Source organism: Diabrotica undecimpunctata, chromosome 10, assembly GCF_040954645.1.
Source record: "Diabrotica undecimpunctata isolate CICGRU chromosome 10, icDiaUnde3, whole genome shotgun sequence".
NCBI lineage: Eukaryota > Metazoa > Arthropoda > Insecta > Coleoptera > Chrysomelidae > Diabrotica > Diabrotica undecimpunctata.
This window is the reverse complement of record NC_092812.1, coordinates 65252484-65264594: the sequence shown is the minus strand read 5'-3', so window position 1 is coordinate 65264594 and position 12111 is coordinate 65252484. Positions and strand designations below refer to the sequence as shown.

Genomic DNA, 12111 nt, shown 5'->3' with positions numbered 1-12111 from the left:
TACCGACTTCATGAATCCAACGTGTTGTGTAATATTGCGCTTGGGCTAAAGACATCTGCAAACCTTACAACTTTAAAGCTGTTGTAAACTAGGCCTAATTGACAGTACTTTATTGACAAAAGGGTTGTGTTCTCTCTTATTTATCAACGAAAAGCTGTATTAAAATTTATTGGTTATAGTTTCTTAATTTTATTTCAATAAACTTTGTTTTGTTTCAGACAGTCTAAAGGCGAAGTGGGCCTAGGCCTATCTAATCAACCAGCTCTTCAGAGAGAAGCCTATGTTGCAGAAGAAACCCTTAAAAAAGCTACAAGAACGAAAGTAGAAGGGAAAAAATGAAGCGACTTCGTAACTAGAGCTGTGATTACAAGACAAATAAGGGAAAAGTAGGTAGGATATTTTCAAACAATAAATATTCATGCAAAACGGAATAACAGGAAAAAAAATTTAATCATTTTGAAAATTTGGATCAGTTACTGGTCAGAAATCTCTTATATGCGGCTTGATCAAACAAAAAAACCTGATCTAAAAATCAGTACTGATCTGTAAAGGTAGTCGCAAACCACGATTTCATTCAAAACTGAGGAGAAACTATAAATGTAGTAAAAAATACTTCCTGGACACCTTTCAAATATCTGATGGCCTCTTGTCCAGGACCATTAATATGATGGACAAATGGGGAAAGCCTGCTTCGGATAACCCTGGTTGTACTGTATCTACAAATAAAGTATCTGAAGAACGTATGAACACTGCTAGAAAACATATAGAAAACTTTCCAATTGTACTATACAAGACTCAAGAATCCTAAAAGTATCTGTCATCTGACCTTAATGTTACTCTGCTTTACAGCTCATACAAAGAATACTGTCAAGAACAAGGTGGTGTTCCTGTTTCCCTTCGTATTTACCGTAGGACATTCAATTGCGAATACAATCTACATGTTCGTGTACAGCACAAATATACATACCCCAAGTGTGATACTTAAAAAGGAGCTCAAAAATTTGAAAGTTGAGCATAAAGTTCATCTCCGAAAGGCTGAGCTTGCTCGTACTTCCATGACGAATGATGCTGAAAATCCATGAATAACAGTGAATTGAGTTTACAAAAATCTACGCTAACACTAAATGTAATTGATTTCAAAACTGAAAACATGATGTGACCAATTTGTACAAAGTTGGAAGACAAGTAATTGGGCAGTACTTTGCTGGACCTTGGGTGCTATTTTGATCCGTCGGTATTAGATAGTGGTCTTCTGAGTAAGCAATGATGGTATTTTGTGCGGATTAGAAATAACACGATTAATTAATATTGACAAATACTCATGAACACACCAAAACCTTTTTAGCCAGAAGTTTTGAACTTCGTCTGGTCCAGGAGATTTCCAGTTATGAAGCTCTTTGATAGTATTCGAGATTTCTTCAGTGGTGAAGGGTTCGTAAAGGACATTATTGTAATGTTGACAGTTGTCGATTTATATTATTATATTATTTTGCCTCGAAGTATTGAAGACTCCAATGATTATTATTACCTCAGCTCTCTGTGTCAATAGCATTATTTCATCTATTTTATTATAAAACTTTTCAATTTCTTGATCTGACTTATCGTTTGTGGAAGCATAAATCTGGATTATATTTAGATTTCTATGAGTTATTGGTATTTATAATAGTGAGCTATTCTACTCTCAGAAGGATGAAGTGTATAACCGATTCTATTCGACACGAGTATAGTAGTTCCATATTCATGTCTTGGGTCAATTCCGGAATAATAAATGTAACCTCCCGTGTTTGCTAATTTTTCTGAAATGCATAAGCTGCGTATTGTCATATATCTGCATGTTATCTTTGGTTCTTTGATTCTCAATAGTAGGTGACGCAGTATTCTTTGCACACTCCCTCTATTTAAGGAGTATTTCGGACTGAGAAAAATTTTCTTGTTTGCGTCTGTCATTTAGATGTTTTGGAAGAAGGTACTACAGTAAGGGTTCCATTCCTTTTCTATACCGCAGTGGCAGAACAGTTTTTGCCGCTTAGGCTAGGCTTTTCCGTGTCCTGTATTATACCATTTCAATGTAATTAATTTTTCGCTGGAGCCTTTTGATGAAACTGTTGTCTTTCCTGGGTTCACTAGCCGCCACCTGTGACCCCGCTGGTAGCCTACAGCTCAGCCTCACAAGAACAGTGTCAAAAAGTGAGATCTTATACAAGAATTTTCTCGAAACTGGCGACCAAGAAGTCGCAGATCAGCTTACCCATAGTCTGAATCCAGGAAGAAAACAAAAATGGACTGAGACTGTGGAAAACCTAAACTTCCAAACATCAAGTCGGAAAGCATGGTCCTAATAAGAAATTTCAACAACAAAAAGTTGCTGTATGTCCAAATTCAGTAGCATGTTGTGACGACATCAAGAACGTCTAGAAGGTAAATTTTCATATACGAAAGGTAAAAGATTGTTTATAAAATTTATAATCGGGATCCGTAGAAACCGAATACTCTCATATTTTCACAAGATAAGAAATTGCAGTGACAATTATTAAAGATGTTGCTCCCAGAAAAGCCCCATCGTTCGACGTTGAGAAGGAAACCTACCCTGATTTCTGTCTCAACTGCGGAAAATGGGCAAAATGAGGAATTTAAACGCTTTCTTATCGATAACGAATAAATTACTAGAATGATTGATAACAAAATAAGCCCAGTAATACTTAAACCTATTTCAATAAAACCAGCAGATTTTAAACCTGCTTAGACAAAACTAATTATGTTGACCGAGTGTTATCACTCTACATATACATATAAAAGCTGGCTTTTAAAGAAAATTCAAGTTTTCTGCTGATTTCAAAGATATGTCGGCATCATTAGACATAATTTGAAGAGAAGGACTAACATATAAATCCTTGTACATGGTTTCTTGTAAATTCACAGCAAGATTGATAGAAAATATGTTAACGAAAGAGTATTTCAAATATTAATGAGATCAGCAATTAGACTCAATGATAGTTTAGAAATTTTTGTTTCGTAAAGTACCCGTTAATACCGCTTTTACCGCTAAGTTTTTTTTAATAAACAAGTGTATCAAGGCCCTTGAAAGGTATTTATAATTGTAAAAAATATAAAGCTCAAAGTCATAAAGACACTACATCTCGACCTAACTATACCTTCTTAGCCTTGGGCTATTTTGTACAGATTTTAGCATCAAGAGATGTTGCCGGTGAATTGAAGTGGGTCCTTAGCCCTGCAACATACTTTTTATGACTTCCTTCTCTAGCACACTTTTTTTACCAGGTTCACTATAAATTAAGATCTATAAGTGGTTTAATTTTTTCTGTCTGAAAGAACCTTTGCCTGTGAGACCTTCGAGTTAGACGCAAAAACGAATAATTACTTCCAAATAGTGTTTTTAAAATCGTTGATTGATTGTTTTACTTTATTAATATATGAATCTACAAAGTTGTCGAACTATCCAGACTTAAATTCTTTGTAATTTATGAATATTCGGTTTTCACGCTAAGTTTTTATTATTTTTGTTCTTGTGGTGAATCCACGGGAGGTTAGAACAATTATAAAGAACTTGACGAGCATGTGCTGTGCGTAACAGAGGATATACTTTTAGGTCTTTATCTAACAATAAAACACTGAAAACTTTTGTTTTTACACTTTTATTATCACTAGAGCGGTTTCGGGGGAGTGCATTTGTCATGTGAACTATTTTTGGTATGCTTTCACACTTTATAGTCTTCAACTGAATAAGTTGAGAAGGGGAAAACTGTTTGTCTCAAGTTGGTCATTCAGAACTGTCTGTACTTTTTACTGTACTAGACCATAATCTGTCATTAAAAGAAAGATTATGGTCTAGATCTAAAAGGTAAAGTGCTTACGTAGAATCTGTTTTTCTATTATTGAAAACCCTTTTGTGTTCTGATATACGTATGTGAAAACTTCTACCAGTTTGACCGATGTAAGTTTTTGGGCAGTCGCCACATTTAAGTGTGTATACACCACTGTTCAAGTGTTTTTTCTTTTGGCTCTAAAGCTGGCGTTATTCCTTTCTTTTTTATGTGTTTGGCCATTTTTGTTGATATCTTGCCTATATATGTAATCGAGCAGAAGGTACTGGATTTTTTCTTTGGTGGTGGAAATACTAATTGCAGGGATTATGTAGTTTTGTTTTGAAATTGTGTTTATTGTTTGTTTTCAAGTCTGATAATTTTTAAATTTAGAAAATTGATGGAGTGATTCTGTTCTGTTTCTATTTTAAATTCAATATGACTATGGAGTGAATTAATAAACGATAAGAATTGGTCACGTTGCCTTTTAGTTCCTGTAAAACATACCAGTACATCGTCTACGTATCTCTACCAGTATAAAAACGGTTTGAATTCCGGATGTTTTGAAATATTTGTATCTAGATGATCCATAAAAATATCGGATAGCAATGAACTTGGAGGATTAACCATTACAAGTCATGCACTGTTATTTGTATATATTTGATTATTAAATTCAAACTAGTCCTGGCTTATGGAAATTTCAAGAAGATGTAAAATTTCAGATGTAATGATAGCATTTGTAATATGGTGGTCTAAAAAATTTTTTCAATAAAAAAAATAACTTACCTCTTCGAACACTGTTCCACAACTGTTCCTTGTTCTGAAATTGATCAAAATGTGTCGGAAGTTTAACTTGTCCGGCACAAATGTACCAAAAGAGTATTCCAAATGCGTATACGTCTACTTTGGAGTCATACCGTCCACTTAATAATTCTGGAGCCATGTGAACTGGAGTGCCAACTATACTTCCAGACATCATTGCCTCTGGTATACAAAATCCAAAGTCTGTTAGTTTCGCTCTATCTTTTGAATCCAACTGAAAAAGATTAAAAGGCAATAAGTCAAAGCCAAGTACGATTTTTACTTGACTATATACAAAAAAATATGTAGAGTGGTGTAAATATATCTCAAAATTAATACTGCGTATTGTAGATGGTATGATGCCAATTGGGAAGTTCAAGCTAAGCTAAAGGAACCAGAAAATAAATGAAATGAGGCTAATTAGGAATATTAATGGTTTTTGCCCTTTCGGAACAGTTTTACAAACGATTTATTTCAATAAAATAACAACTTTGTACAATCCGCTTATGCGTATTTCACCCTAAAAGGAATCTTCGGAGCGGCTATTCACAAACGTTCTGAACGTGAAAATAATCTTTTCTGTCATAATAGAAGCAACTATAAAATGGCTTCGATCTGGACGCAATAGCGATATCTGATAAATAAATCGGTAAACTGATTTTCGAAACCAAATTCAGATTTCTGCTTTAATCTGTGCCTTCTAAGAATTGCAAAGCAAAATAGACGTTGATAAAGATGTTATTAGAGACATGGGGAATCTAAAATTGCATTCCACAACATATCTCCTCAACTAAGCAAAAATCCTTAGTGAATTGGTTTCTTGTACTCATAATATTTATTCTGATATTCTACTTTATTCCTATATACTCATTATGAGTAAGTATTATGAAACATATGTTGTGGAATGCAATTTTAGATTCCCCATGTCTCTAATAACATCTTTATTAACGTCTGTTTTGCCTTGCAATTCTTAGAAGGCACAGATTAAAGCAGAAATCTGAATTTGGTTTCGAAAATCAGTTTACGGATTTAAGAAGAAAATCTTTATAACTTCCTATAAGCCACAGTCATCGTTAAACTGAATTATTATAATAAAATTATTCGGCATAGATTATAACAGGATCAGGATAAAATAGAAAAAGCAGTTTTAAAAAATTGTTATTACTCACAAGAACGTTTTTCAATTTGATGTCTCGGTGAACCAAACCCTGTGAATGAAGGTATCGAATTCCTTCGATAACGTCAATAGCAATTCTAAGTCGTGCAAGCCATGTAAGTCCACTACGAAGTCCACAATATAGATCTCTCGTCATCCGTTCCATAATTAATAACACAGCCGGTGAGCTACCTCCTCCATACGTATAATCTATCACAGACCCACGGAGTTTCACTATCCTTGGATGCCCTGGAATCGTCCTGAAAACAAACATTATTGTAGAAAGATGTTTAAACTTGCATATAAAGTATCTGTATCAAAAGCTTGTGTGAATATGACAAAACTTATAATTGCCACATTTTGACCAAAGTTAGATCAAGTCAACTAAGAAACCCACAATTTTAACTGAATTTAACATTTTTTATTACCGTATTGTTATTCCAAACTGATAAGCTGTTTCCAATACTTCCCTAACAATTGTATGTATTTTGAGTAGAACGAATTGTTATTGGCGTCAAAATACGCATCAGTTTCCGCATTAGCCTGCAAATTTGATCCAAATCTATTTTATATGAGCATTTTTCTTAGGTCTGCAAACATTCAGTAGTCACTAAGAGTCAAGTCTGAATTCGAAATTCAGACATGACATCTGTATATCATACTAAAGGAAGAGTAGCTTTTTTTTCTTCGTCTGTGGCCGTTTTTCGCAATTTCTACCTTCAAACGACTATATACTCCTAACACTCGCTATTGATGGTTCCTGCTACCTCTAGGTAATAGATGAACAAAATAACTTGGGCATTTCATAATATGAAAACCAAAACTTTGCAACCTGTTATCAGTTGCCATATTCCCACAATCTTTTGAGACGAAACCTTTGCACCTATATAAGAAAATTCAGATTAACGTCAAATACCTACCTAGTGTAAAAGAATTCCATAGCCAGATCATTCCAATGTCTATCATCTGGCGGCACAACAGACTTAAATGCACATGGATTGATCCCAGCCCAAGGTTCACACGATGATACAACACCGTATTGTCCCCTGCCTATCTCCTTAATCTGCTTAGGCATACCATATCTAATCAAATCACACAAAGATGTACTCTCTAGAGCTAATCTCGCAAACTTTGGAGCATGCTTCTTCCGTATAGCTATTCTTTGTTCTTCAGTTTGTTCTAATTGGTCAGAAAGCTGATGGTCCAACGAACGAATGGCTGACAGGAAGGACTCGTGGGACGATTTTATGTGTTCTTTGCACTAGATAAAAATCAATAAATATTAATAAATGACTGTAAACTTGGACTAATTATTTACTGGACACATATCTGTCATATACTACACATATATCTAAATTTCCGAAATGTCCTTTAGATTTTACAGTTATCTGCGACGCGATATGTAATGTACTAAACTCAAAATATCTAACCTCGCTAGTAGAAATTTATACAACAGTTATGACCTCTATTCAAGAGGTTTTACTCTCCAATCATAATCATATTTCAAAACGTAACAGAAAAAACAAATTACCAAGACTAAGAAAAAAGTTGTCGTTACTGATTCAATCTTCTGATGTGGAAAGCAATTTGGCAATATAAAATAGCAATATATAAAATACATATTAATGCAATAGGTGATATGAACTGTCAGAATATCGCGTTGGTTGTAATAAATCAGATTTAAATTGAAATTACAGATACGCAACATTTAATTCTCATTAATACTGGTAAACCTACTCAATTAAGTTCTCCAGATGGTATTCATTTTACCATAGATATATCTCTATATGAGCTTTATTTAACAACCTCCATCTTATACAATAGTTTATTATCTTCATGGTAATGATCAGTTTCCTACAACAATTGTAACTGCTATAAATGACACACCAAGACTCCCCCTCCCCCATTTATAAAAAGTGCAAATTTAATTATGTCTCAGAACTGTCAATGATGTGGCTTCTGTTTGTGTAAAATTAATACAATTTATCTTGAAAAAGATGGTATAACAAAATTCATTCACAAGGTTCATTCACAGCGAAAAACCAGTCGCAGAAATTGTTTTTCTCTGACGAAATGATAAACTAAATTGTGCAGCATACTAATACGTGTAAAAATGCGCAACCAGTTTTCTCGTGAAAGGGATGCAGTATGTACCCAATAGTGATGAAATTAGAGCACTATTTAGCTTGTTCTACTTAGCTGGTACTTTCAAAGCTTCTCATGTAAATCTGGACGATCTTTGGGCTACAAATGGCGATTCTATATCCTGCTTCGTGCACTACGCTTTGACAATATCCAGTCCAGAGCAGAGCGATGAAAGCCTGACAAACTTGCCACCATTCGAAAAGTTTTCGATGAGTTTTTGGAAAAGTGCATGGATTCCTATACAGTGTTTCTGCTATACAGAAGGTTTTCGGGGAGAATGTAGCTTTCGTCAATATGTACCCAGTAAGCCGGCAAAATATGAGATAAAAATTTACAAATAAGAGGCAAAAAATTTTAAAAATAATGTGTTAAACTAATGATGCCATAAAATTCATTTGATTTGAACGTACTCAAAAGTTTGGGGGGATTTAGTGCTGCACACCTTCCTTAAAATTTTTCTGTGCTCTCAGATTTTGTTGTTTCTTTTGTATAAAAAATGCTTTCAAACCAAGAAAGTACCGTGTCCATTTGTATTACAAAATGTCAAGTAGTTTAGGAGATAATGCAAAAAAACAATTTTTATTATGTAACTTCAAAGGGCTGTAACTTTTTTTGTGTACACTTTTGTACTAAGGTAAGTTGGATTAAATCAATTTATTTTTGTCCCCGGAATGCGTGATTTAATTTATGACATACCTTTTTGAAACACCCTGTATATTCTTTATAAGTAAAAAATGACGTTCAATCTTTTGCATATTTTGGTTATTACGTATTGTTATCACCAAATTGATCAAACGCAGTTGTTAGACACCTGTATCAAAGAGTGTCACGAAAAAGGCTTTTTATTTGATTATTTCTCTGTTCTAGTAGATGTAACTGACTTTCTGGTTGATGCGTCTTATCAAATATCAATTTTAGGCTGAAAGTTAAGCTACAACCTTTCCCTAAAAATTTGCCGACGATTCTGCCTATGTATTCATTTTTCTATAAACAACGGTTCGTCCAAAAAAGCGATTTTTATGGTTGAAAATGGTAGAAACGAAAAAATAAAAAAAAGAATCTTTTTTAATTGTTATTCTTAATAACTACCAATAAATGCTGACCTAACCGACATAAAGGTTATTAAAAACGAATTAAAAAACGTATATTAAGAAAAAGCCGACTCACTAGGCAAAACTAAAATAAACTCTTGCCTCGTGTTATCTCCTCGACAAAAACAAAAAGATAAACACAAATATCGAATGTGATAGGAAAGAATACAGACAGGAGTCAATGGTGCGTTGAAGCATTTAGATTTTATTAATTTAGGTAAAGAAAGGGAATGTGTATAGGGGTTAACTGAATTTGTTTAGAGACGTTTACCACCTCGTAAAAAATGCGAAAAGGCGAATATCTTAATTTAAGTATATATAGAAAGTATACAAAAATACAATAATTGTTTTTGTTTAATTTTTTAAATATTTTCAATCAGCATATCCTGTGATATGACTGTGTCCATTATTTCGTTTTATTTAATATTTATTTTTTAGTTTTATATTTTATGTTTTGATATTTTAATAACTGTAAACTTACGACACCAACGCAATACTAATGATAATCGGAGTCAGACAAGGAAACACAATATTGCCTAGTTTTTAACTAAAACTTTAAAATAATATTAAAAAAAAACTAAAATGGGAACAAAAAAGTGTACACATAGATGGACGCTACTTAAAGCACTTGCAATTTGCAAACAGAATTAAAACAAGTATTATAGAAAATAGGACTAAAATGAATATTGTAGAAACTGAGATAATGTTTCAAGAAGTGGATATCTTGGAAATAGAAATATTCAAAATGTACAAGAATATGTACATGGAACATAAAATCGAAAGATATTTTATTTTTATTTCAGAATTTCAATATTTTAAATTATATTCTGTAAAACTAATAAAAAATACTGGCCTAATTAATGTACTAGATACATGCTAGATGGTCGCAAAAAAGCGTGTTTACTAGTTTCATTTTGACTAATCACAGGCCATTACTAGTACCAATATATCACCAAATCGAGATTCATCCTAACTCTGTCCTAAAAACAGCATTTTCAGTGCCACATGGTCATTTTGAATTCTTACGTATGCCGTTTGGTTTAAAGAACCGCCCAGCAACCTTTGAAAGACTAATGGACAATATTCTCCGTTCTTTTGTTCACAAATTTGTCTTTGTCTATATGGACGATGTCATCATTTATTCTAAATCTCTACACGAACATCTCGTTCACATTACTACCATATTCGATACCTTTATAAAACATAATTTAAAAGTTCAATTAGATAAGTCTGAGTTCCTTACAAAAGAAGTGGCTTTCCTAGTGCATGTAGTAACCACTGAAGGTATAAAACCTAATCCCTGCAAATTTGAAGCCATTCAAAAATACCCATTACCAAAAACTGTCAAAGAAATAAAGTTTTTTCTAGGATTAATCGGATCCTATGGGCGATTTATTCCAAATTTCGCGAAGATTTCATCTCCATTTTCCAGATGCACTCGTAAATGTGCTAAAAATCCAAATTATTTGGAGTGTGTCGAAAAATGTAAACAACACTTAACCAATGCTCCTGTTCTTCAATACCCAGAATTTGAAAAACCTTTCGTATTGACTACAGATGCTTTTAATATAGCCATAGGATCAGTCCTATCTCAGAATAACCATCCCATTGCCTTTTATTCGAGAACACTAAATTCTGCCGAACAAAATTAATCTACAATAGAAAAAGAATTATTGATGCTTTTGACGCTGAAATTTTTTTCGAGGAATTCCAACACACAACACACCGCTGTCGAACACCCTATCACAGGAATAGAAATATCACCCGAGAAAATTAATCTATCGTCAAACCAAATTATATTTCAAACTAAATGTGCTAAATTTGAGTTGCAATACAAAAAGATTTTCAATAAACATCGATACACTGTCACGCTCACCGACAACTGGCAAGCAGAGATAGCAAATGCATTGCAAAGTATCTTAAGATCAAATCAAAAATTTGGCATTACAATACCTCATTAATTTAGACCTTTCATTTGCAATTATCGATAACATTCTTATTGTAATCGGCCAAAGTGTTGTACAAAATAATTGATATGGCAACCCTGTTAGTATGACGATTCGCTTGAAGCGTTTCGAGGCCGAAAGTAATGCAATCTATCGATGATAAATACTACTAACGTTTGAGATGGAGCCATCTCTCTAGTATAAGATTTGATGGCGGCAGTTCAAGGTATAATTCTTGTTTAACAAGATTTTTCATATGTTTAGGAAAAAATATTCAACGTTTTATTGCAAATATTTTCCACTTTTACAGTTTTATATATGTTATTAAATTTTTTTACAATTTCTTACCTGTGGCTTTATTGTAAGCCGGAACATATTATTTTTTCCTATTGTGACAAAACTGTAAATTCAAAAAGTTTCAAAAAATTCATAAGTATTTCTTAGGGTTATATCTTTATGTTGTAAGAAAATTAACAAAATTGTATGTCTGGTTTTCCCGCTTTATACTTGGAAAAAAGTAGTTTTTTAGAGTTTTTTCGAAAACGAAAACATGAAGTTTGCTCAAAATTTGTCAAAATACTTCTAGTTGTCACATATACCTTCTCAATTTTTTTCAAACTTTTTGAATTTGCAGTTTGTCTTTTGGGGGGTGCAGATCAACCTTAAAGAGAAAATAAAATCCTCAGTAAAGATAATATTCTGCAATAAATTGCTAAAAGATATTGAAGAAGGAAAGTTGAATGTGTAGAAAAATATCACAGAAAAAACCATAATGGAATAGTGGAAACATATAAACATTTAAAGCAAACTTTCTATTGGCCTTCTATGCAAACCACGATCTCGAACTTTATAAATAAATGTGAAATATGCTTAAAAAACAAATATCACCCTTACAAACTTCCACAGTTTGAGCCATTACTTGGACAAAAACCGTTTGACATCTTACACATTGACATTTTTCATTGTAACAAAACATTATATTTAACAATAGTAGATTCATTTTCTAAATATGGACAGTGTTATAAATTAAACGATAAAACATCCATTTCAATACTGAATAAACTTAGGCATTACTTTACGCACCATAACTATCCAAAGAAAGTTGTATGTGATAGTAGCACAGAATTTAACTCAAAGGCACAAATGTCCAT

At 33.1% G+C, this 12111-nt stretch overlaps 1 protein-coding gene across 1 annotated transcript in view; it reads right to left on the bottom strand.

The window, feature by feature from the left end:
• The window catches only part of LOC140452251 (dual serine/threonine and tyrosine protein kinase-like), a 115726-nt gene that overhangs the window by 1258 nt on the left and 102357 nt on the right, over positions 1–12111 (bottom strand). Inside the window, exons 8-10 of the mRNA XM_072546390.1 lie at positions 6699–7039; positions 5792–6038; positions 4608–4857 (exon numbers count right to left, since the gene is read on the bottom strand). Coding sequence (XP_072402491.1) covers positions 4608–4857; positions 5792–6038; positions 6699–7039 — 838 coding nt within the window. The remainder of the gene's footprint in view (positions 1–4607; positions 4858–5791; positions 6039–6698; positions 7040–12111) is intronic.